General features: G+C 34.8%; 1 protein-coding gene across 7 annotated transcripts in view; it reads right to left on the bottom strand.

Annotated features, from left to right (window-relative positions):
- Positions 1 to 27,977, bottom strand: part of SEMA3A (semaphorin 3A) — a 441,509-nt gene that overhangs the window by 115,728 nt on the left and 297,804 nt on the right. For all 7 annotated transcript variants that reach the window (XM_081148088.1, XM_081148091.1, XM_081148089.1 and 4 more), the window contains one exon: positions 19,869 to 19,988. In XM_081148088.1, the coding sequence (XP_081004214.1) occupies positions 19,869 to 19,988 (120 nt within the window). The remainder of the gene's footprint in view (positions 1 to 19,868; positions 19,989 to 27,977) is intronic.

Below are 27,977 nucleotides of genomic sequence, written 5' to 3' on the forward strand. Positions count from 1 at the left end.
TTTGAGAATTAAAAAACAAATAATATAATTATTTTAAAAATAAATAATATAATTATTGTTTCACTAGTTTAGGAGGCTGTTGTTGCCCTGAATATTCTTTTTCTAAAAATATTTTTTTAATTAATTTCTGAGAGAGAAAAGGAGAGGGAGAGAGAGAGAGAAACATTAATGATGAGAGTCATTGACCAGCTGCCTCCTGCACGCCCCTTGCTGGGAATCGAGCCCCCAACCCGGGCATGTGCCCTGACCAGGAATCAACAGTAATCCCCTGGATCTTAGGTCCACTGAGCCACCTCGGCCGGGTTGAATATTCTTTATTGGTACAACTTTTTCAACATTTGAAACAGTGGGAGGGGGGTTTTGTTTCTTCAAAAAAGCAAAGTTATTTGCTTAATGTTTTGGGCTTTTACTGAGTGAAAAAGTCATTGAAGTAAAGCTCTTTCTAAGGCCCAATGATGAGTCAATTTAGAGCTGTTAGGAAAAAAAATGCCACTGGGGAAAAATGATATGTAAACACACATCTCACGCCCTGCTTTGCAGCATGTTTTCAGAGCAGTATGAAATTCTTCCCCTTAAATAGGAACAGAATTCTCACGATCTCAGTATTCGTTTGCTACTCCATTTGCAGAAGAACATACGTTATACATATTGCCATTACTATAACTGGTACAGATTTAGCCATTTTAAAAATAAAGCAAGTCTTTATTGGTGGTAAAGTCTTCAACAAGAGTATTTTTAACTTCATAGGTACAAGTCTATAAAGCTTGTCAGGTATTAATATTTTGACAAATATGCTGCAAATATTATTATTTTATAGATGAGAAATACATAATGTTAAAGTCACTGTGATATTAGTGCAATTACAGGCTTGAAGATAACCATGTGACAGTCTGTAACCCTCAATTACTTGACTGAAATAAAATACCTAATAATAACCTAGTCATTTTTCAAAGTAGTTATTAGAATTTCTCATGATACATTCATTTTAAGTTGGATTTTACAAATTGAGTGCTTCCTTCATAATTATGCAGCTATAAATGTGAAAGGTTATGCAATGTACTGATGATGCAAAATTGATTTTTAAATTTTTAACAGATATATAGAGACAAAGTAAGTAAGGCACTTAAAAACTTCATTTAGGACAATACATTTGAAAATCTCATTATTATTATAACAAAAGATTTTAAGTTAGATTAGTCTTATAAAAGAATATAAATCAGAGAAATTGTTTTTGGGAAATTTTGGAAAATTGTGAAGTTTGATCCTATATCTTCTCTGACGAACAAAATAATTCAAACATTAAATATCACTTCTATTTTTAAATTGCGGCTTACCGTCAGTGCACGTAGTTCTCAGATTTGAAGTTTGATTGGAAAGAAGTTGGTAAAAACTTTATAAATAAAATCGTGGAAGTTCAAGGACTAGGCAAGTCAGTTTAAGTATCTCACAGGGAACGATCAACACGTGTGTTTAATAAATATCTAGAAAATTGACAATTGATACTGCTAAATCATGAGAAGTTCCCCTTTCCATTTCTAAAATGTGAATTCTTTAATGTTTGCTCCGTAAAAAATGGGTAGGTAACACAAGATCTGCAGATGACTTGCCTAAATATGTGCAGGAAGAGCCTAAAAAATGGAAATAGCATGTTTTTTCTGCGAGGAGGAAGGATTCAGCCCAAATGCAAAGGAAAGGAGATACACACACAGAGCTGAAGAAGCAAAGAAAAATGGCATTTAAGCATCTACCTAGAAGAAAATGAGTCACAGTGGAATCAAATGCATGCTTTTAACTAAGTGAATTTGTTCTATTACAAATAAGACTATCTAAAATCAATACTTTTAAAGTTGTAATAACTGATGCTAGTGTATTTGTTTACTTGAATTAATAAATATCAAGTGTCTAAAATATATCAGACACCGTGTTATAGAAAATGGTGTAGATAGGTAAAAAGAAAATGCTTTCCCATGGAATACTGTATAGTTCATATGTAACCTGAAGAGAAAAACTCTGCACTAAAAGAATACACTTTATCACATGGTATGCTAGATTAGGGAGGTGGAGGGAGACATAGAATGAGAAGTATTTATTGTCACAATTCAGAACTTATTCAGCAGAGTGTTTTACTAGGTTAAACATATTTGATCACGATATCCCTTTGAAGTAAAATGATATAATTAAATCTTAACCTAGCTAACACTGTGGTTAATTCAAAGTAGCTTCTAAGAACTGGACCAGTCTTGGAGAAAATTGATTTACTTTGATTCACGATTTAGGCAATATCCATTTTTTTCCTTACAATGAATATCCAGAAATTGATTAATTTTTTAGTAACTCAAATGAGCCTGACAGTATTTTCAGTCTGTCCAAAAGCAAGCAGTGATTTTGATGATAATTTTCTTTTTCTAACCTGCCAAGCATTGTAGAATTCTAAGATGCTTTATCTAGAATCTAAATCAGTAGGTTCTGAACAAAATTAAATGCCATAATATTATAATATCATTTCCCCCCCAATAGATAAACATGCAGGTTGCAATTTTACATAACTCTGTACACTCTGCTAACTTCTAAAGTTTGAATTCTAGTCAGCCCGCCGTCTATTCTCTGACAGCATTAGTGAATCAGTGTTTTACACATGCCAAGTGAATGCTGTTCACAAAGAGGAAAAAGGCATTTAAACAGAGTCAAGGAAACTTGCTCCCTGTCAAATTGCTCAACCTCTGAAATACCTGATTGTTAAGCAGGTTGTGTCATCTCCTGCCAATTAAATCCTGAAGGGGGAAGATGAAAGGCGATTCTTGTACCAAAATAAAATTTGCCTTTATCCTCAGAGAGCTTTAATTCGAAACTCAAACAATGGAGCACAGTGTTTTTGTAATACGACCTGCAGTTATTATCATTTGAATGTTCGCGTGCACATATTTCTGCCTCTGACTTCTACTTGTCTCCTCTGCCCTCTCACCTTAAAACTCCCACTTCCCTGCGCTGTCAGGAAGAAGCTGCTGCTGAACATGGCTCATTATATTTATTGCTTCCTGTGTTTTAGTCTTCGGGAGTGAAATGCAGATTTTAATGTAAATGTTACATTATGAGTGAGAGCATTCAAAGAATCTTTAAGTATCATACTTGATTCAGATTATTAAAGTCTACAAAGAATTTCTAATCTATGTTGAACAAAGGGCCCCAAATAAAAATTAATAGACATGTTATTTTTATTACTATTAGTAAGCAATCCATTCATTGTTAGCCCAATTTGTTTTATCAAAATGGACTTTGCAGCACATTTCTTTCTTAATTCCTTCTCTCCTTTCCTTTTCACCTTCTCTCCTTCCCTTCTTTCCCATTCCTTCCTTTTTTCCTTCCTTCCATCAAGCTGGGTTATGTATATCATCCAACGATCTCTTTCCTGACTCACGACATAAGGGCCCTAACAGCAGAGTAACTTTCATTTGCAGGTCTATGCAGGTGCTATTGTTCTGTTCTCTACTTAAATCTGGTCTCTACTTAAGCCATATGCATGTGAGAGATAAAGCAATTTTATCATCATCATCAACAACAAAAGTGCTAAAATTTCAGCATAGTTGTACCTTAATCAGTATGGATTATCCCTGACATGAAAGTGGTGATACATGTCAAATGTATAAAACAGCTTGTACTGAAAAATGAGTATCTACAAACTTTTAAAGAGACTGTTTACTATTATTTTTCTATGTGTTTAAACTGGCTGGGGGTTTTAAGCTCATGTTCTCATTCTAATTTGCACCTTATGGCTTTCTGCACAGGACACACACTAGAATAATGGACTCTTGGGAGATGAAGAAATGATCCTCAACATTTCAGAGTTCATACCATGAATCCTACCTGCAAATACATGTATTAGACAATCCTCTAATCCCTGTTATAGGACTTATCACAATATATGTTTCTATTTACTAAACTGCCTCCTCAGGATTCACGTTGCTATGAGAGTATATATAACAGTATTACCTACAGTCAAGAGAAGTTGGGGAAACTTGCTCTAAGGAAGTAATGCTAAAGTTGAGATCAGAGGGATGAGATGGATTTACTAAAGCAAGTATGTGAAGGAAGATGAGTCCAGGAAAGAGAAACAGTAAGTGTAAAGGCCTAGGAGAAGAGAGACTCGGAATGAAAAGGGGCTGAAAGAGGAAAGGGAACTTCAGAGAGTCAAGAGTGGGTGAGGGGAGAGTGGCCCAAGACCAGAAAGCAGATTTCCCTAATTGCTAGGATTAAAGGGAAGCAAGAGAGTATCCAGAGGATAAGCTACCATTTGTTTTCTGGGAAGATAGCTCTGACTTCAGTGTGGAAACCAGACTGAAAGGACAAGTGGTGGTAGTGAGGAAGGGGGGTGGAGTGGGATGTGAGTTAAGAATATTATTTTATCAAGTGTAACCATATGTCTGGGTGACCTTCACACCTCTGGTCTAGTGTCCAGCAAAAGCATCTGTTACATACAGGCATTATCTCCGAGGCAAACAGCTTCCCTTACATCTAAGATCATGGCTTCTTGCCATTTTTTTGCCCTCGATTCACTCTCTTTGACCTTAAACATGGCTCACTTTCCTAAATTTAAAGTATGTACATTTTCAAAGGTTTTATTTTTTAATTATATTTTAAAAGAAATTATGGCCAATTCAAGATCAAGGCTCCTCTGCTATTAATTTTCAAGGTTAAGGCTCTAATGTCATTACTATCCCCATGTGTATTCCAGAACATTCTATGTCTACAATGATGGGCTGGTCACAAAAGAACGTCACACATGTGCATGTTATCTACCAGACGTAAAGTCTGGAACAGCTGCTGTAGTATTCAGAATCCTAGAAAACACTGTTACATGATAGCGAAATTTATACTTATAATAATATGGTATCGATTCTAAAAACAAAACCACCACCACCACCAGCACCACCCTTTGGGATACAAAAACTCACAAACCCGAAAGTCTTCCAAATGTATAAAGTATAGATGAAAATGTGTTTGCTTTGGATATTTGCAATAGTTGAATGATGGACAATGCCCAGGCAAATTCCATCTGTATATAGAACTGATCCATTTCAAAACAATCATTTGCCCACAATAAATATTTATTTCCTTAAATGGAAAATAGACTAAAGCCTATATTTACAACTATATGTTCAGGCAGTCTAAATTAACACATTTCTTATATTACGCCCTGATAATTTTTCTAAGATGTTGCCATCCACTCTGGATTTAAACACACCACATATATTATATATAGTTTTACATACAGAGATTGTATACATATATACAGATTATGTATAAATATTTCCTATTGAACACATTTGTTGAGAACTACTACAGGAATTATAAATACTTTAAATATAAATCAAATTGCATTTATTACCTTTTTTGCTACAGCAGACATTATCTCTTTGTACCTATTGATGTCTGTGGCTATTAATAACTTTGTTTTGAAATTTATCTTTTTCTTTCCTCATGCTCCATGTCAACACTCCACTAGAATTCACCCTGTTCATTAAACCTTTTTTCTAACAGATGTTGCCTTTTTCCCTTTCACTCTTTCATGTTATCCGAAAGAGATCAAAGAAGCATTCAGTCATCCCTGTCCATTGTACTCAAAGGTGTGTGGGTGAAATTTTGCATGATTCTTGTGTTCAAGTTGCTTTCCTAATGTTTTCAATTATTTTCTTTGATAATATTTGATATGTGTTGATTGCTTCAATAGAAATCATCTTAAATCCAGCTACTTTTATATGAAATAAAAGAAAATAATGTAAAGTATTGAAACCACATTCAATTTGTGTCTGTTTTGAAGAGATAATTGACTTGATCACAATAGATAAATATTACATTTGTGAAAAAAATTATAAAACTTTTCCCAGAAATTAAATGATATAATTTATAATTAGACCATGAATGCATGGAGAAAAAAAGTAAATGACAACCATCTTTTAAAAATAATTGTCTAATGTTACTTATTTTATTTTAATTTTGAATAGAAAGCTTATAAACACCTTAAGTACATGGAGAATTGTGACTTCCATATGCTTTTACATATTTGGCAGTGAAAGTGAAGGCAATATGGTATAACAGAAAGGACTCTGAATTCACTCTCAGGAGACTCAATTTAAGTTCTGCTTTTACCAATAGGCAGTCATGGAATTTGAGAATACTATTTAACCAATCTGAGTTTAAATTTCCTATATTATAAAATGAAGACTAGGAGTTAGAGGAGCTACATAGTCACGTAAGCTATAGTATTTTTTTAAACATAAACATTTTTTGAACAAGAATTTTATGAAAATTGTGGTCACAGAATTGTGGTTACAGTTTAACTTTGGGCATATAATTAAAAAAAAAATAATATATCAGCATTGCTGAGATTTGTGTTCAGTGTAGTATTGTGCTTAAGTATTTATGAATATATAACATTTTCCAACTTAATTTTTTCTTTTACAATGTTCTAAATCAAAATATTTTTCTTAGCAGTATAGTTGAAAAATAAGTCTTAGCAGATTACTGAATATTTCAGACTTTAGTAAGTGCAAGGTAGAAAAAGTGAATAGGATTAAAATTTTTGTCATTCATATGGCAAATGCAACATTTCATCTTGTTTATTTTTATTTCACCTGAAGTTGATATTAATCACGAAACTAGAAATGACTGATTGCCTGTGATGCACTTTATAAACTAGGGTGCTTCCATTCACTTCTAATTTTTTAGATTTTGCATGGTGAAAAAGGTAATATTATGCTTATCAGTTATACAATCTATTCCCATCCCCCTGTCAGATAAGTTATTACACCTTCTAGAAAGATGCTTCTTGCATATATTTACGATACTGTGCAATTTTAGCATCAATTAAAAACAATTCTATATTGCTATCAGCAAAAATTTGATGTAGTATCAAAGTAGTACTAGGCTTGCTATCTAGCATGATCTAATACAAAGAATAGTTATTTCACCCTGCAAATCTTATATTTGCCTCCAAAATTTAGGCCAGCTAAGGGCAAGCAAATGTGGGACACTAAACATCCATCCTTTCCAGGTTAAGTAATTCATATATGAGGTAAGACGGCTATTAAATGCCAACAAAATATAAATCAAAAGAAGAAAAGTTTGCCAGGATAAAAGCACTTAAAAGGAGCTTGAACCCTGGCATATATACAAAACTGCATTAGCAACACTAGGAAGATCCAGACTTTTAGCCTCTGTGTAAAGCTTTGTGATGGTCTCAAGTGAGGAAACTCATCAACATAGAAGCTGGTCTTGTACTTCTTAATCAGTAACCTATTTTTTAAGTGTATATGCATAGTGTGTATTAGGTAAGTATTTTGAAGTCACTAGAGAAATCTTGAGGTATAATTATGTTGAGGAGACCAGTTTAATGTCATTTCAGTGGCAGCAAAAGTCACACACACAATGAATCAGTGACAGGCCTGTGAATTGATTTTAGATCCCATTAGACTCCCTTTCTAACCACTCAGCAATTCCTGAGATTGCTTTCAGTGGCCAAGGATGCACAATTGAATTAAAATGGCAGATTGGAAAATAAAAATAAAATAAAAATGGAAAGTAGTATTCTGTATGGTCTGATATCTGACAATTTGAAATGCAGTATGTAAATATACAGGTCTCAAAGCTGTATTCAGGTACTATTTTCAAATTTTCCATCACTTACATAGGCATGAATTTAAATTACTAAAGTATAATAGCAAAACATGCAATGTTAGAAATAATTGTATTAAATTAAAATTGAAGGCTATGGCATTCAATTTTTTAGGCAATGATTAAAAGATATCCCTTCACATATATATGTATATATATATATATATATATTCAAATATATTTTCTCTAGCTGACATTTCTAAAGACTCATAAATGCAAAGTTAAATTTGAGTAAAAATGAAACTTTTCCCCCAAAACGTGTTAGTATTTCAATATCTTTATAGGCAGAGATAGCTTCATAAGGCCCATTTACATTAAGTAAAATGGAATAAAGAGCATGCTTATCTTTAGTTATTTGATAATTTGTATGCCACATAAAATTAAGTATTTTCTGGTTATTAGAGGATTTAGAATTTTATCTATATAAATATGTTGGTACCCAGATTTTTCTGTGTTCTTGAAATATTACATGATCAAAGTATTAAGAAAAATTGAAAGGACATGTTTCAGAACTAAACTCACTTTGAATGAAATTTGGAAAACTCATCAATTTTTAAAAATATTTTAAGAGCTCTATGCCAAGTATATTTATATCAATGGTATAGATTTTTATTTTCCCTTTGGGGTAAAAATGAATTTCAACTTTTTTGATTGTGTCTGAGTAAAAAAACGAGTAGGTGGGATTTATCTTTGTTTAATGCCCAGATTAAATATAGTGGAAATTAGTAGAAACAAAGTAATTGTTTCTATGAGGTATCCCAGCACTTCTTTTCCTGAAACTTGACTCCATGATTAATATTATTATTATTATTATTATTATTATTTAAATATATCTTTATTGATTTCAGAGAGAGGAAAGGAGAGGGAGAGAGAGATAGAAACATCAATGATGAGAGAGTCATTGATTGGCTGCAGCCCACAACCCGGGCATGTGCCCTGACCGGGAATCGAACCCTGATCGCCTGGATCCTAGGTCGACGCTCAACCGCTGAGCCAAGCCCGGCTGGGCCATGATTAATATTATTATCATATCCTTTTAAAGAACTCCATGAATTTGCCACTGCATGAAACTTTACCAAGCTGATAGGCACTGTCACATTCGCAGCATGAAGAACTTAATGCTTCTTTAAAGAAGGTTCATAATAATCCAAGTTGTAATTTATTTTACTTGAAATTCAATGTTTGAGAGAGTTTAGACCTGCATATTAATGAGCACATAATACATGTTGTTGCATATGGCAGGATTTCTTTATTTTTAAGGCTTAATAATATTCCATTGTGTGTATAGACCACATTTTCTCTATCCACTCATCAATGATGGCCATTTAGTTCCTATATCCTAACTATTATGAATAATGCTGTAATGAACCTGAAAGATATTATGCTAAGTAAAATAAGCTAGTCATAGAAGGACAAATGCTTCATTATTGCACTTATAGGAGAATTCTAAAATAGTCAACTCACAGAAAGAGAGTAGAATGGTGGCTGCCAGGGCTGGGATGTGGGAGAAATGGGGAGTTGCTGCTTAATGGGAACACACAGTTGCAGTTATGCAAGATGAATACAGTTCTAGAGATCGGCTGTACGACACTATGCCTATGGATAACAATACTGAATTACATACTTAAAAAGTTGTTAAGAGAGTAGATCTTGTGTTAAGTATTCTTACCACAATAAAAAAATTAATAAAAATTCCCACATGGTACAACATTATACAAATGAGGTATAATTGATACAATATTGACATTTATGTTAAATGTTATAAAGATTATGATAACAGTTTACTCGTTGTGTGATGATAGGTAAGCTGTTAAAATTATCTGAGACTTAGTTTCCTAAACTGAAAAATGAAGATAACACTGCCATCACAAAGTTGTAATAAGCAAATGTTATAATATTGATACGGCCAATAATTATGCCAACAATATAGTCATTAATATTAATAAAAACAATGAAAAAAAGATGGGGAATAGTTAGCAGGAGACAAATTGGGCAGAATAACAAGAGATAAATCAAGCATATTTTCATAAAAAACTCACAGAGTAAGTGTAAGTTATTATGTAATAATAGTATTACATAATAGCATGGCTTGGTAATTTTTCAATTAAAATTGCTTTAAGTACTGTACAGGTGTGGGCAAAAGTAGGTTTACAGTTTTGACTTCACAAAACAAAGTTTATTTTTGTATTATTTTAAATTAATTATTGTATTATTTATTCGAATTACAACTGTAAACCTACTGTTGCCAAGCCCTGCGTATCTATTTAGCTATTTTTTGTTTGCTATTTTACATTTTTTAAACAAAGTGTGTTTAAATTGCTTTCACATATGCATTATACAAAATAGCCTTCTCTAGATTTACAAGCCTGGAGAAACCACACTTCTGTGATACGATATGGGTGAGAAATTCACATAATTTTGCATATGATAGCTTAATGTTTTATGCACAACATAAATTCAGCTTATTTGCAGACTCATGAAGTGAAAATTGAGTGTGCCTGAGCCACAATACACTACAAGGCTTGTTTCTCATTTTCACGAAAGAATTCGAAAACCATTTTTCCACTGAGGAGTTTTAACAGTGTCATCATCTCAGTTGTATTTGAAATAGTGGCCTGGGATATTTGGATGTTATTTTGACTTGTAGTTTTCCTATATGAATTTTAATTTATACTCAGTATCTTTCACTCAATATCAGTCTAGGCTCTCATAATGGCACATAATCATTTGCCATACTCTCAAAATGGATGTATCTACATGTCCATTCGTTTTTCCCCACATTTACACCAAAATATGTTTTAAAACCAATTGTGGCAAAAAAAAAAAGTAGTCTCTTCCTAAAAATTTGTATAATTCTTAACTAGCTTCCCCCAAATCAACTTGATCCTAATTTCAAGCCTCTGTTTTTGAAAATCACTCTATTGTATGCATGATATTTACCATTTCCCCACTGGCTTTTTTGTTCACTTCATGGAGTGTTCCTTATTTGCACTCATCACTTTGTTCAAACCAGGCACACGTTAAGAATTAAAAAAAAAAAAAAAAAAAAATTTGATTTCAGAGAGGAAAGGAGAGGGAGAGAGAGAGATAGAAACATCAATGATGAGAGAGTCATTGATCGGCTGCCTCCTGCACTCCCTGACTGAGGATTGAGCCCGCAACCCGGGCATGTGCCCTGACAGGGAATTGAACCCCCATTGCCTGGATCCTAGGTCAACACTCAACCGCTGAGCCAGGCCTGGCCAGGCAAGAATTTTTGAAATACAAGCTAAACACATGACAAAATCCCTGACTTAACCCCCTAAATCAGAATTAATGATTTTACCTTTTAACTTTCACTGCTGGTGCTTCCTTTTAAAGGAGCCAGTTCTGGACTCAGACATAAACCACCAAACAGCATGCTTGCCTTAGGCCCATTACAAAATACCCATGAAAACCTTTATTTTCTCATCAGTAAAATGGGGATACCCAGGTACCTACTTCATCAGATTTTGTAAAGATTAACTGAAGTGATAGATTCAAAACAGGCAGTATATAGTACATATATTCATTGCTCAATAACTATTAGTTGTTGGGAGTATAACTGTTATTATTACCGATGTCTTCACCTGTGTTGAAGTTAGATATTTGTGTATATGTGAGCGACATGGGGTGGACATTTGCATTTCTATTCCTCAACATTACTATTAGGACCCTGCTTAGGAAAAATGCTTCCTATTTTTTTACTAGTCAATTTTATCTCTATTGAGTCATTCCTCTGAATACAAATTGCTTCCAATATGACTTGGGCATTGATTGTAGCAGTTAAGCAGTATTGTAGCTATAAATCTAGAGAACCTTAGATAAAAGTGCTTCCAACGTGTCCTAGTACTCCCTCAAACCTATTTAATAACGCCTCTTTCCCAGAAGGTCCTGCTTTGTCATTCTCTCTTTTCTTTTCGCCTCAGTGCTGCTCTCACTGCGTCATGCTGGTTCTCGCCACCGGCCTTTGCTATTCCTGCTCCTCGGTTCTCATGGTGTCCACACTGACCCCTCGTGCATACTGAGGTCCGGTCTCCCCTCGACACGGCTACAACTGACTGCTCTGACCCCTGTCCCCTTGCATCCCGTGATGTCTCTTTTTGTTCTTTGTCATTCCTCTTGTACAAATACACCTTAGCAATTTATGTAATCATATATCTTCATGGCTTGCCAAGTGCATATGTTGGCTCTCACAGTGAAAGTGTTCAAGATTTATAAGGATAGATCCTTCCCACGCGAGAAGTGCAAGTATTTTCATGAGATCTGTATGAATCCGAAGCGGAGAGTCCAGAGTCTGATATAACCAAAGCTATGACATAGTTCCTTTCTCAATATCCCAGAACAATCGTGATTTCTTCCCTTTTCCCTCGGAAATAAGAGCCTTCACCACATATTTATGCATTGGTGTGTAGCTCCAGACAGCATATAATGTTTGGAACTTTTACCCTAAAAGAATCCAAAATGCTATCATCATGTTAAAATGGCTGTGCAATTGTAAAACGATGTTTTGCTCCCCTCCACCCTCCTGAAGTTCACTTGTGCAACAGGGAGGACTCCTTGGGCTACTCTTCAATTAATTCTAATGGCTGGAACTCATTAAGTTGGTCTGACAATGTTTTAATGGGTAAATATAAAACAGTTTACGTGATAGTATCATAAGCAACAATATTTGATTTCAATGATGAGGTATTAAATTTCTTGCACAGCCAATGTAGACACGAATGTGTCATCCTGCATCCTATCTTTGCCTTACCTTCTACAACCGAGCTGGTCCCATATAGTAGCCACTGGCCACATGAAGTTATTGAGCACCTGAAATGTAGCTAGACTTCATTGAATTGAGCTATAAGTGTAAAGTACACTCTAAATTTCCAATATAGTACAAAACTGTTCAAGATTTGTAAGGATAGATCCTTCCCACGTGAAAAGTGCAAGTGCTTTCATGAGATCTGCATGAATCCAAAGAGGAGAGTCCAGAGTCTGATACAACCAAAGCTATGACATATTTAATGTGAATGTTATTAACAATTTTATATTGATTATATACTGAAATGGTAATATTCTGGATATATTGAATTAAATATATTACTAAAATTAGTTTCAGTCACCTATTTTTACTCTTTCTAATGTGACTAGTAGAATAATTAAAGTTATACATGTGACTTGAATTATATTTCTATTAGACAGAGCTATTCTAGAAAACCTTAATGTAGAATATAAGATGCTAATGTAGGGTAAGAATGTCTGTGTTTGACTATTAAAACAAGCTCTTCTATTTATCTGCCTTAAGAGAGCTTCTTGACCCATTTTTATAAATCACACAATGTTTTCATTATAAAATATGTGTTCTATTTTTTCAAACCTCAGGTTAGTGGGTTCTAGTTTTAGAAGATAATAATTGATGTGCTCTAAGCACATGAGACATTCTCAGGTGGGGAAAGAACAGTATTAAAACCACACAAATCACATGTGTGAAGCCTGGAGCAGCTGAGAGTCATGGGGTGCCCTAGACTAGAGGCTATTACACTAGGGCAGCGATTTTCACCCAGTGTGCCACAATAATTTTTAAAACATGCAATACCTGACTATTTAGTCAGGAACACTGACCTCTTTTCCCTTAGACTGTCAAATTAAAAAATGACAACCAATACAACAGACATTCAGTTTGAATGAATCAAATTATGTCGATTTTTTGTCAGAGCTGCAAAAAATATATTTTTTGGTGTGCCACAGAATTTTAGTAGTTAGTGTATATGTGCCATGAGATGAAAAAGGTTGAAAATTGCTAGGACTAGGGGAGTGTCCTAAGGAACAGGTGATGCTATCTGCTTAAACAGCAACACAAGGTTTCTTCTTAGTCTGCTGTCAGTTACCTTACATTGTATATTTTCTAATAGTAAGTAAATATGTAGAATTATAAATCTAAGTTTATGTACTTCACGGTTGGTACAATTGTTGGTACAATTAAGTACCAACAAAACTGGAAAACATATACAATTACAGTTAGCAATAGTAATACAATGTGACAGTGATATTGTTGCCTATCCTGAAAAGCAAACACTTTCTTGCATGTTAACATGGTTCTAGTGACCAGAAGCTACAAATTTGAGGGCTGGCAATTCTACCCTTCTCTGTACTCTGGGATGATTTCATTCCCTAACCACTTTTCTCTACATAAACCACAGCAAAATCTTACTTCATACAGCCCACTCTGACCTTACTTTGGCCTTTACTTGGCAGGACGACAGCATTTGAGTATCTAGTCAACCTTTGTTTCTTTCTCATTAACCCCCCCAAAAATTAAAGGAGTGTTCTTGGCACTCACATGATCATAAGCTTCAGCAAATAAGGACACTAAAGTCTTCAGATTTTACATGATTAGGAGGTAGTTATCCAAACAATTTAGAAAGTATTATATATTTTTTTTCAGATTCTCATCAAAGTGAACCATAGTGGTTTAAAACAAATCTGCAAAATAACTTGCTGATGCCCATTTGAAACGCATTGCAAGAGGAGGCAAATGTGTCCTGACTTATAGAAATTCAGCCTAAGTATTCTGTTATTTTTCTGATCTTTCTTATATATCAAACGAGCACCTTCCAACTTCTTACCTCCAAGCTGTACTTCCACTATCTTAAGCTTTGGGTACACAGGAAATAATTTAGGCAAGGAGACAAAGAGATAAAGGAAAGAAAACATAGAACTAGAGTTCAAGAGCAAAGAAGGGTCATGATGAAAGATGGACAAATGAAAAGAATAAGGGGACCAAGCAGGGGAGCAGGCAGTGAGGATTTGTGTTTCTTGTAAAATGCAATATTGACAAAAAGAAATTAAAGTTTTCCTATTTATGGATAGAAATTTCCTCTTAAAATAGATTATATGGGAAAAATGAGTACTGAGAAATCAAAATGGGAACAGTAAGAAAAACAGTAGGTTGGGAGGCTAGCTCCAGGAAATGTAAGGTCTTTGATCTACCTATAGCAGCTCATGAGAAATAGAAAGAATACATTGGCTAATGGCTGTATATGATTTAGTCTTTATGTCTGTATTGATCTGTTGTAAATAAAGATGCTAGTCAGAAATTGAGTACCATACATAAAATAATTGTAATAAGTAATTAATTATGACATCATTATACCAACATGTCCTTTAGAAAACTGTTTAGTGTTGTCCAAATAATTTTTCTGGCCATAGGTAAACCAGGTCTGCTAAAACAAAACTAAGTATCTTACAAGGTAAGAACTGAATGTGATCATATCTATTTTTATCTCTAATTGTCCTTAGGGATAAATACTGTGAGAAATTTTTTCCCCCCAATTGAACCTAATAAGTGGTAGAGGCTTAAAGGATGTTAATCTTATAACTATGGTGTTTATGTATCAAGTATTCAGGGAAAACAAGTTTATTAAGCACAATAACCTGTACAGGTCCACCTTCCAACATGATCAAGTATTGAAAGATAAGAAAAAATCCTAGAAACCATTATGGATTTGCTCTGCCCACATTTGACTCAGGTTGGTCATGCAAATGAGGGGACCACTGCTTCTGGGGTAAATAATGAGCAGCAGAGAAAAACTCATCAAGACATTCCGACTTTTCCCACCTAGACTGGCCTACTAGAAAGTAAATATAGACCCCAGTGTACGATCTAAGAAAGATGGAAAGATGTCACCTACCCAACACAAACTCCTCATTGTTTTATCAAGATGTCTACACTTCTCTGTTTTAGTATTTCCTCATGGAAATAAAATTGTGTCCATTCGACTAAATGATATAAAATAATGAAAGTTAATTCAATTAGAAGAGATTAGATTAAATGTACAAATTAGTCAACAGAGCACTAACTACCAATTAAATAGCACTTAGGTCATTGGGACTCTTACTCAAAGCATTGATTCAAAGTTTTGCATTAATGCAAACCCTTATTCTTGGTAGAAGGGGAGATCCTGACAAAACATTGTATTTTATATCTAGATATATTGGTTGTCATTGTAGAAATGACCTTACAGATAGCCATTAAGCTTCACTGCCTTTCTTAATATCCCTTTGGTTCTATCATAAATTGAGATCATGACATTATGGGAGTATTTATGAAGTTAATATTTTCCAGCTTTCATCTGGGTCCATCTTTCCTTAGATTTCCTGCTCAGGACATAGAAGAAGCTCATTTGGAATTTGAGGAAACATCCAGAGACTACTTTGAAAAGCTACACTTGTCCTAAATCCGAACAATTTCTTAACAGATGTAAGTCTGAAGGGGAAATAACATATACCATAAGCAATTTGGGAATATTCTGTCTCTTAAGGATGACTTACATTTTTCATTTGAGTGGCATGGATGCTAACAGCTTAAACATAAAACTCATGTATACTCTAGCTCTGAATCATTCTTCCCATGAACTCTGCATGCATTTTTATGATAAATACATACATGTGTATGAAGTATGTGACCCTGCTGGCAGTTATCTGCAGTGTCAAGTGCTATTGGCAGATACCCAAGAATTGATTGACACACATCTTAGAGAACTGGAGTTAATTAATATGTATACCAATTCCAAAATGTACTACAGGAAAAAGAAAACCTCTTTAATACAGCAATCAATGACATACTGTGTGTGGTCAGAAGGCATTCACTATACAGCAAGAGTAAGTTTAGAAATACAGTTTTCAGGAGTGTAAATATTGTTATTAAAATGCTAGAAGAGTCAAGTAAAGCCTGTTTAACTAGAGAGTAAATAAGGAAGATATCTTGCAATCTGTTTATCATTTTTAAAAGGAATTATTAATTTCCTCCAATAAGATCTGAAGCCCTTAAATGATAAAGGGAGGATTGATTTACTGCAAAAGTGATGTCTTTATTTCAGTGGCCACTGGCCATCTGGAATAGTAAGCCCATCATGTCATTTTCTAACAATGGGTTTCAACAATCCTGGGAACTCAATGTAAAACAAGGAGTTTTTTAAAGGAAGAACACTGCAAAGACAAAACTGAATGTAGAATGTCCATGAAAGTCATGATAAAAGCAAAAGGTCTTTTTTTTTTAAATGATAAAATTATAGTATTAAGGGCTGGATAGAGTATAAAGGGAACTATTTCATTATTTTATGTAGTGTGGGGCAGGTAACAGCAAAGTATACATGTTACTTCTAAACTAGAATCTAGGGCAAAGAAGTGTCCTGTTCTTACCTGAAAAACTATCCTCATAAATAAAAGTTACTAAATTCAAACTTCATGAAAGCTCATGAACTCTAATCTAAAAATCCTGTTCTCTGTCTCATTGCTACTTTATTTCTTACTCTTCCAATCTTTCTGTTACCCTCACTCTTTTACTAACTGTATGAAGCACACATTGTCTCTTTTATCAGACTCCACAAACAGCATAACTGTTTAAATCCAAGGACAATATTATAAGTACCAGTAGAGATCGATTTAAAACAGATTCTCTCTTAAGGAAGCTTAAGCACTGAAAATTAAATTTTACGTCATCTAGACAAACTATCTTGATAATTTCTTTTCCAGAATTTCCTAGATAGACTGTCTAGACTGCTTCAAATCCCCTAGGTAACTGCATAATAATCTCACTGACCTCCTAAACAGTCTGTAACAGTATTTCCCAATATATAGTTGCAGTACAAATCAAGATCATGGAGCTTCTAAAAGAAGACCTCTCTCAAAGGTTCTGAGCTTCAGAATTTCAGAAAAATACTTGCACCCCAATATCCCACATCAAAGGAGATTGTATGGGATCTTTATTTATTTTTTTTCAGTCGAAGCAATGGCCTCATCTATTGTCCTAAGTAAATGGCCTGACTCCAGAACCTGTACCTTTCGTTCCCCCATCTGCCCATAAGTCAGCTGTGAGTAATTTAATTGATGAGTTGAGAAGGAATACACTGTGAACTCTACTAAGTAGCAACTTCAAAAAGAAAACAAAATGGACATTTTTGGAAAAGTGATAAAAGTACAGGAACAATATATGGTATTTTAATTTAAGGCCATTAAGGTTACCTTAGCTTCAAATTTAAAAATATAAGAAGATGAGACAAGTGTGGTATCACCTGGCAGCAATGAGAACCCAGTGCCATAATTCTCAACCTCTGATGAAGTAAAGTACATTTAAGAGGCAAAGTGATACTTAATTACTAACATGAAAGAGAGCAATGGATTTCAGCCCTGAGATGCAAATTTATATTTTCAAAATGATACCTGACATTTTCAGTACCTACTACCCATTAAAGTCACATAACAACTGGATGAGGTACAGGCCATTCTCAGTCACTTTCTAGATTAGAAACAGAGACACAGAGAAAATAAGTAGCTTGCTCCATTTCAAGCACCTAGTATTGAATGGAGATTGGACAAAAGCCCTGCAGTCTGAGGTCAGAGGACACCCTTTTAACAATGATGGGATTAGAAACTCCTTGAGTTTCTATAGCAAAAATGTCAGTGGGTTGCTAGGAGGGTTGGAAGGCAGTTGGAGGTAAGGAGTCAAACTCCCACTTAAAATACATGAATGCTGAGATTCAAAGAGGATTTGTTCAGTTTTGTTTTACATCATGTGAGACAGAGTCTCAGGGAGGTTAAGTAACTTTTCCAGTGCTCCACAGCTAGTAAGCTGTAGAACAAGATCAAAGCCAGATGTGACACCAAAGCCCATGTCTTTTCCACTAACCTGTGTTGGGAGCTCAGCTCTCCTGACTCCATTGCTCTGATGGCATGATGCCTGGCAGACGCAAAAATACAATATAGTATTAGGGAATTCTCTGGAACTATCTCCAGAATAGCTCTAGACATGGACAATCACCCCATGCCCATTGTCCAGGGCACCTGACTCTAGGAAATGGCTGATAAGAAGGCAAAGAGAGAGAGATTTATCCAGAAGGTGCTAAAAAGTTAAATGTACAGAGTCTCCAGTACCATATGCAGGAAATCATTCCTAATTTCACCAACATCAAACAAGCAATGTAGGTAAAACTACCTTTCTTTAATTTTTTTTTTTTTTTTTTACTTAAAACTCTTGAGTATGTCACAAGTGCAGTACACGTGCTTGTAAGGAAGAGAAAGGATGTGGTGGGGAAACAGGCTGCAGACGGGCAATTGCCTAAACTGGTGGGACCTGAGGAAAGTACTTTAATCTTCCCAGCTCATGGGTAAAGTAATAATAATTGTGCTTAGTCTAGAAACCACATCATTTCTAAGGTGTCTCATACAAAAAAAGGTATAGCACTGTTGATTTCTAAGCCTTTGGGTTGAAAGAACACATTTGCAACACTTCAGGACATCTTAAGAAAATTTAGAGAACCTGGAGTTTAAGTTATAAAGAAGTGGCTAACATGTAAATTATATTTTATCTTTAGGGTTCCAGAAATATTCTGGGAACAAAGCCTTCATTTGTTGAGTATTTCTGAATTCCAAATTGGAAGAAAATTCTGTCACAAATGATTTTCTCACTGCATAAACACTTTTATTCTTAGGAATCTGAGCCAGCAGTTATAAAAGGGCTTACAATTAAAGGCTACTGGTAAGCCCAATTCATGAAACTGCTTTGAATATTAGTCACTGTCCCTTTAAATATTCCCCTAATTTCACTCTTTACTTAAATTTACCTAATTTTAACCTCCTCACTAAAACATCTTTCAGGAGTCATAGGCGCATTAACAAAACATTTTCTCCCATGTCACCCAAATAATAGCCAAAAATATAAAAAGATCACTTAGCTGAGCAAGAACAGGCATGCCAACAATTTAGGCCAAACGTGAGAGTAGATCACTGTGCACATGTATGGCATCCGTTTAAAAGCCCTAGCAGAAGAAAACAACTGGGGTGGCAGACACTTCTGCCCGGGGATGGAAACGGAGGGGAAAGCTCGCCTTACACAAACACGGGGGGACACAGCTCCCATTCAGCCGCTGACATCTGCTGCGCATGCAAAATGGACTTGCCTCTGCAATCGGGCGAAAGTAAGGGCTTTCCCTGCCTTCCTCCTGGCCCACAGCTATTGTGGAGCGATGGCCTCATTGTTTTTGCCTTCACAGGTTAAAATTAATAACAGCATCTGAATTTGAAGTAGGTCTCACTGAATAGGAACCAGCAGCTAAACGAGCTGGAGGAATCAGTAATGAAGCATTTGGACAGGAGGGGGTCGTGGACAAGCGCTAGTTTTTAAAAGCCAGCTTTACCTCAGGATGCTGTCCAATTTCAACGTAGGTGCAAATTGGATGAAAAGCTCCCGTTCCGCAGGCGTACAAGTGAGTCTGATTATAAGCCTTAAGCACCTTGATGAAATTAGCACATTCTTTCTGCAAGAGAAAAGGAAAACCAGTGAGTTCCAGGGTGCTAAGTGTGACTGAGCAGATTTTGTGTGTGTCCCTTTGACAGCATTATTAGGGTTTATTATTCTGTTGTTTGCAGAAGTTCTTAGTCTTTGGGGGGGCAGGGCTCAATAAAATATGTTCTTTCACCAACTCTTTTAATAAAAATATTTGTAATTTATATACACCAAAGTAGAATAAAGTTATATAGATAACCAACAATCAAAGGTGTCTTTTCTAGGAATGAGGGGAACAGTAAATTATTTGATTAATTAATAAATTAGATAAACAATGCAAAGGTCATTATTTTTGCAAAAATCAGCTTTGAATTTAATTTTAGTAGGGGAAAACAAAAATAAATGTACTATGAATTTCTCTTAAACACAAAGCTGAAACATTAATTGTAACCCATGATGATGGGCAATTGACTTTGAGCTTCAGAATTGCTGCTTGATAGTGAGCGTTATAGACCCTCAGAAGTTAGAGCCACCTCCTCCTGAAAGCGTCACTGCAGCCTCAAAGACAATTTGGGAATATTTAAGATGAAATAAAGAAGATGTCGGAGTTTGCAGTATCTGTAGACTAAAGGATGTTTTGTAGAGCGGGTATAATTACAAAATACTTTCAGAAGGTTCATGGACATCCTGAACCCATATGTGGAACTCCTGCATAAGGAGCTGTGGATCCTTCAGGAAAAAAAAAACAATTAGTGATGGGTATATTCTAGTCATGTCTTATTATTATTTATAGAAGTTTAGACATTCCTGCCATATTATTTTCTGAATAAGATATCACCTAAGAAATAAGACAGAAGAAACTATATTCCTTCTATATATTCTATTCTATCTGTAAATCCTATGGAAGAAAATATTTTTCTATGAGCAAACAGGGATCTTAGCCTTTTGTCCTACTTGAGGAAAGATTTGAGGGGAAAACTCAGATATTCATAATCTAAGTTGGATAACTTTATTGTCTAAAAAATCCAGAGCAAGAAAGACTCAATTTTTGCAAAATATTTTAAATACAAAACCTGTATCGATATTGTAAAAAGAAAAACTGGAACTCTCAAAATAGCTCCCAAAAAATGTTAAGGTCTACTACCAAATCACAAATCTTAAAAATGGAATACAAGAAAATATGAGTTCATCATAGAATACATAACATCCCTTTTGAAAATATCCAAATGAATATGTGATAAATAAAAGTGCACTAAAAGCTATTTTGTTATTGATCATAGACTTTCTTAATTAGTTTTATGTTTTTGCCTATAAGCATTTCGAATTAAGAACCAAATATGTAACTGGAAGTGTAGGTAAAGAGCTAAGGCAAACTATGGAGCAAGCAAGGTTGGGAAGCATAACAGGGGATCGGTTTGGTCCTGGCACCTCTAAGTGTGTAACACTCCCAAAGCCATTGTCTGTGACACGTGACTTACAAAGTGAAAGCTCAGAATGCACTGGGGCTCATGTAGTCAGTGGGAGTTTATAACTGAGGTGTTACAATAACTTAGGTCCATTTCCACACGACAGCTGTATTCTGTGTTTGCAGTTAATGATTTTGGTCTTAACTATTGGCCCTGTAAAAAAAGGTGCAGACAACCAAACTTGAGCAGAATAATTGATATTTAAATTCAAATAATTGCTTCCCATCATCACTGATTTTTCTAGGATGAAACCTGAGAATGTCCTATAAATATATTGTCCTAAAACTGAATTAGAGCTATTTAAAGTAAAATATATAACTTTCAAGTTATGACTCTTCACGCTTTTTTAACATACGCTGAGTAGTTTAGGAGAGTAACTACAATAGACATTTCATCTGTCCCACTGTTCTTGCTACTTCAATCCTCAATTTTACTTTTGTCTGGTAGGCATTAAAACACAAAATTAAGCTCTGAAATCAACTGATTTTTCAAGTTGCCATGAAGAAAAATTTCCTAGCGTAAAGGGTACATGGATCTCAGCCACGTTTCACTTTGAACATCTTAGGCAAAACTGTGAAACAGATATAACAACTTCCAAGACTCTTAGCAACAAACTCCCCATTCTGCAACAGTTTCTCCTATTTCCCCAAGAGTATAGGCCATGAGTGCTTGGGCAGAAGAAGGAGGTTATGGAGAGGAAAACAGCTGATAAACTCATTTACAAACGAAGCCTTCATGAGTCTTACCCAAAGGATTTATTTGTACTTTTAAGAAAATTCAATCATTTGTGAAGAACTCATTTTCAGAAAAATGTTTTATTGCACCCCTTTCTTGGAAACATGTAAGTGGCCACAGGCTCTGCTTTTACTTTAAAGACAGCCAGCTATCCCTGATTGTGGACTCAATATTCGAGATGATGAATAACCAGCTCCATCACCATATGTTGAAGCCAGGAAGTTGGCTGTGTATATATTGGTACACAAATGAATATTCTAATAAATAATAGTGCTAGTCCCAGACAGACGTCTTGTTCATTTTACAAAAGAACAGGATTTCAGTTCCTTTGCCCTTTCAAGATATTCAAGCCATTGTAAACACACACTCAGATTCTCTAATCCCATTAGTAATACCTAAGTGCATCCTAGAAACATGAGAATAGCCTAATTCTTCACAATGCAAAATAGGAGGAAGGGACCACCTTACAACCATGGATATCTGTGAACAGAAATGGCCCATGTTACCTCTGTAACTGTTACGCATTCTGAAATCATGCAATTTGTGGGTTCATATCCCTTACAAGTTGGATAACTGATTGGCAAAGAATGACTGAAAAACTCTCAGGGTTCTTGAAAACTATGAAAAAGAGCCACACTGAGTATCATAATTTTAATTTGTTCTCTGTTAACTGTCAGAGAACTTCTATAATATGACAATTATTCCTCTGCAGAGCAGCTGAAGTATAATCAATGGGAACGATAGCTGTGAAAGCTGGCAAATGTTTCACACCCGCCTCAGCGCTGAGAGTGCTGATAAGGAGTGTAGCTGGGCTGCAGAGCCACGAGACCCACCCCCTGGCCTGAGGCCTGCGACGGTCCCTTTCATTTCCCCGAACTCTCCCAGTTGGCAGCAGGTTGTATTGTTGCCATGCCCGGGGGCTAGTTCAATATTATTTTGAAGTGAAGGCTGATGCAAATAAACGGGGAGAAATTTCCTGGGTTTATAGGATGTTAAGACTGAAATGAAACAAAGAAATTGAATTAAATACTTTCAAAATTGGTTACAAATAGGTTCCAGAAAACTCATCAACAACAATGGAGGAGGAAACGGTGAACCGAAAGAACTGGACAGAAAAACAAAACAACACTTGAAAGGGACATTGTTAGTGAGCATTTGTTCTTTAAGCAGAAAACCTGCATAGAAGAGTATCATTGATTTGCCTTCGTTGTCTGGCTCCCTGCTGCCAAGGTTTGTGCGTGTTCCAAAACAGGATATTCATTTTATTTGGAAGCAGCCTGGACATTCCATTATAAAAGAAGGAAGCGTGGCAGAAAAAGGAAACACACTTCACACATTTCTGCTCTAGGGAGACAGAAGAAGAGTGTTTCTGACCTTTTCTTGAACCATGACGATTCTTAAGGCTCAGAGTGTAATGCACTTTTTGGCATTAAACTCCTGCACTGCTTTGCTCAGCACTGGCGGATTTACAACGTAATAAAGAGAATGTAATCAGTTCAAAATGAATTCATTTTCAAACCTTGATCCTTTTTGGAATTTAAGTTGATGTACACAGACAAGTGTAGCAACAAGTTGGCTTTCCGAGAGTTAGGCAGCCATACCGACCTCTTATTTTACTGAATGTCCTCCAGACCCACAGCATTAAAAATTGTTAACTTAGCCTAGAAGTAAAAGTAGAAGCAGTCATAAACCAGTGAGCCCCAGGGCCACACCTGTAAAGCAGTGATTCAACTTCCTTAGTGACAAACCATTTACACTTATTTTTTAAGGATTTCTAGTGCTTTCAGATCAGATGTGTAATTTCAGAGGAATTACACATAGAGATATTAGCCTGGAAAAATAAATTAGAAAGAAAATGTCTACTCCCAGAAAATGATATAGGAGCCAATTGCACAGTGATTCAAAAACAAACATTACAAATATGTAGCACTGATTAGACTGTGTTACACAGTCTTTTCCCGGACGAATACAAAAATAAAGTCCATCCATCTGTCAAAACAACTGCTCCATGCATGAAAATTAGAAGAGAATTGAGGTGTTTTTAACTAACTTCCGATAATTATACTTTTCACAAAAGAATATAATTTACTTCCAATTCCAATTACCTCCTTGCATGTTCTTAAATTATGGATGGAACTGTGAAATTTTACTCTAAATAAGAGAAAAGAGGAGAGAAGACTGTGAAGATGAGCAATCTCTATTCAAATATATTCAGTTCATGATTAAATCTAACAACTTGTTCTGGTACAAATATAAATTAGCCCAAAATGAAGGAGTATAGTACAGCATTGCCTCAGGTCAATGAACATTCATTTAAAAAGAAAAAAGTCTATATCTCATCTGTAGTTTATGTAGAAATATTTTAGTGCATAATCTAGCAGCTGGGAAAGCCTTTCCCTATCATGATGAGTGGATTCATTCCTGCATGAAAATCCGTTAATAAACTTAATTCCTGAAGTTAATCTGTTGACTTTCTTTTTCTCTGGTCAATTTGTTTGGCAAGCAAGCTGAATACTAGCATCTTCATGCCAAAGCAGTAATCCGTGAGATTGTTCCTGTCACTCACTTCATTCCTCTCTCTATTTAAGCTGTTCCACACTCATCTAACAATAATGTTTTGTATCTTTTCATTTTAACACTTTGCTGACATCAGATTATCCATAATCATGTCTTCCTAATACCGCGGCATTCACTGAAGGATGTTAGAAATCTCTTCTTCAAATCTCTTCTATATCCATTAAAACTAAGATTTAACTGCCTTCTAATTACAATATTAGCCACCTAATGTTGAATTTATAACTTGAGTTTTTTAAACAATTGTCTTATGAAATGGCGAGTAGGCTGTTTTGTCTATTTTGGGAGATATTTTTACCTTCACTATTAAGAAGGATGGTATAATAAAATCACTGACCTTTCCACTCGTATGCTGTGTTTTGTTTTGTTTTGTTTTAATGTGAGATAATTAAAAAAAAAATTCTGATTCAATTAGGACAATGAAATTGGCATTACTTCTTGGCTAGCTATTTAAGTATGTAAGTCTATTCATACTAATTGAACTATATCATCTTTAAACTTCTGATAATTGAAAAAATAAATTTAAAGTGGCTTGAATGTGATGAACTAAATGAAGGTTCCCGCACTAGGCTACCGAATCGTTGCCCTTAAATCCTCATTTCAGTTAAGGGCCCTGTTTGACTGTTTTTTCACCTCCAGATTGACTATTTGTTTTGAAGTTTTAGAAATACTGCTCAAGATTTTATAAATATTTTCCTTTCAAATTACTTGAAACTTTCAAACTTGGTCAAAATGATTATACACATAGCCACCATAGACCACGATATTAACAAAAGTTGCCCAAAGTAATTCTCTTCTATTTAACGAAGCTTTGAACAATGACACTTTGAAATTCCATATGGACCAGAGAAGTTGATCATTTCTGCTTTTTGGCTTATATTTTCTTTTATATTGGGTTATCAATCTAATTATTGCATTTGTACCATTCAATGGCTTTATTTGATTTTGGGTGGTCCGGAATGTGTACCTAGCATAACCTTTCTTCATCTCATATTCAAATGAAGGCATACAATTTAAAGTATTATGTGAAATCAACCTGAATATTTTTCCTGCAAAAGAACTATTAGTTAATCAAAATTTTTACTCTGACTTCAATAATGAAATTCTGTAGTTTCCAATTTTATGTAAGGTTTGAGTACTTAGTGCTCATGCTTTAAAGGAACTAAGTCAATGATTTACATCAAGCAGGTAGAGTTACAATCCAAAGAGATTTATTATGGATAGAATTAGCTGGCATATTTAATTCTAATGTACATGCATTTATCATAATATAATCTAATATTCAAATGTGGGAAATGAACATCTTGAATTGCATATTAGATGTAGACTTGAGGAAGGAGAAAGAAAAATAAAATCCAGACTCTAGAGGAATGCTTGATTTCATTCAACTATGCATACCTTTTTCTACCCTAAGCCTTGTCTAATAACAAAAAAGCAAATATTTTTGGTTGGTGTCCTTAATGTTCAAAGTACAAAATGCTGTTATTTAATATAATTAATAATATAAAATGTTCACTTAACATTTCTTCTAATAAATTTTGGAGACTCCTTAGCCATTAATAATAATCCATTTATAATATACAACTTATATGTAATATCTGTGGATATACACATGTATGTATACATGCATATATATACAACATAACACATGTATATATATGTATACATATATTAATTTTAAAAATAATTTCTGAATATAATTAAAATTTAGATTTTTGGAATTTTAAGATTTGTTTATGTTTATTAATATTTAATGGTGTTATTATCTATATAATATTTAATTTTAATTAAATATTAATATTATAAACATTTAATATTTATTCTAAGATAGGTATTTATCTTTGAAAAGGTATTCCCAAAGAATTAGAAAAAACATATAGAGCAAATGTAATGAAATCATAATGATAAAACAAACAGTGACTAGTATTAATCTGATGCTTTTACAAGTCAGTCAATCATGGATTAGAATTGTTCAGGCATCATTTTCCAGTATCTGTGTGACTATCAGAGAGTTACTTAGAATCTCTAAGCCTCAGTCTTCTAAATTAATAATGGATTTGTGATATATCCATGTAAAGTACTTAGTATGATACCAAGCACTTATTAATTGATCAGTAGCTGTTTGTTGTTGTTTTTTAAATTGATTTTTAGAGGGAGAGGAAAGGAGAGGGGGAGAGAGGAATATGAATGTGAAAGCAAAACATCAATCAGCTGCCTCCTGCACATGTCCCTACCAGAGATCAAACCCACAACCCAGGCATGTGCCCTGACCAGAAATCAAACCCAGGACCTTTTAGTGTATGGAATGATGCCCAGTCAACTGAGCTACACCGGCCTGGGCAGCAACTTCTTATTTTAGTCTTAAAATGCGCAATCATCTGCTTACTGGTTTGAATATTTCTTTCTGCTGAAGCCTCACACCATAATATGCCATGACTCAGCCTGAATCACATTATGAATTGTTTATTCCTCATAAGTACAGTTAACAGAATTTAAGCCCATTATTAATGCTAAGTAGAGGTGAATTTAATAAATTGGTTTTGAATATTAATCAGTGCCCATTTGTTACAAAGGAAAATTACATTATGTTCATTAGAATTTGCATGAAATTCCAGTTCTCTCAGAAGACTGTAAATTATAATCAACACTTTTAATCAAATTGTAGATGGCATGAATCACTGTCTCAGTCACACAGTGAATACAATAAGAACTTTTCAATTGTTGTGGCAGAATTGTGTTAATTTAGATAAGTTGAAACTATATTTCCTAGAATTTTTTTTCCTACAAATTGTTTAAGATTGACCATTAAATACATTTGCATGAGATTTGGGAGGCAGTAATTAAGCTGCAACCATAATACTCTCTAGGTTGTTCTTATTTGCAGGCCACCATGTTAGCCTGGGGTACACCTGGACCCATAGCTCCTCCAGCTTCCACTTAATCTCACTCTTTACTTCTATAAAACCTGGTGCTGGTTATTGGGCAGCTTGGTGGCAAAAGGCACCAGCTTCTTCTGTAGGTCACTCAAATAATCAAAGTTGGAGGTAGTGATAGATAGACATTGGTCCCAGTTTATATTCCTGGGTCCCAGTTTGTCCTAGCTCTTCCCACTTCATGTCCAGATTTTCTTCCCTAATGCCAACCTGGTGACCCGTAACAACTTCAGACCCATTACCCATCTCAGAGGCAACAGCCTTCTGTAGATTTCTTCACCAACCCCCACAACTGTATAAGGTCTTATCCTT

Source organism: Miniopterus schreibersii (assembly GCF_964146895.1).
Source record: "Miniopterus schreibersii genome assembly, chromosome: 9".
NCBI classification, from domain to species: Eukaryota; Metazoa; Chordata; class Mammalia; order Chiroptera; family Miniopteridae; genus Miniopterus; species Miniopterus schreibersii.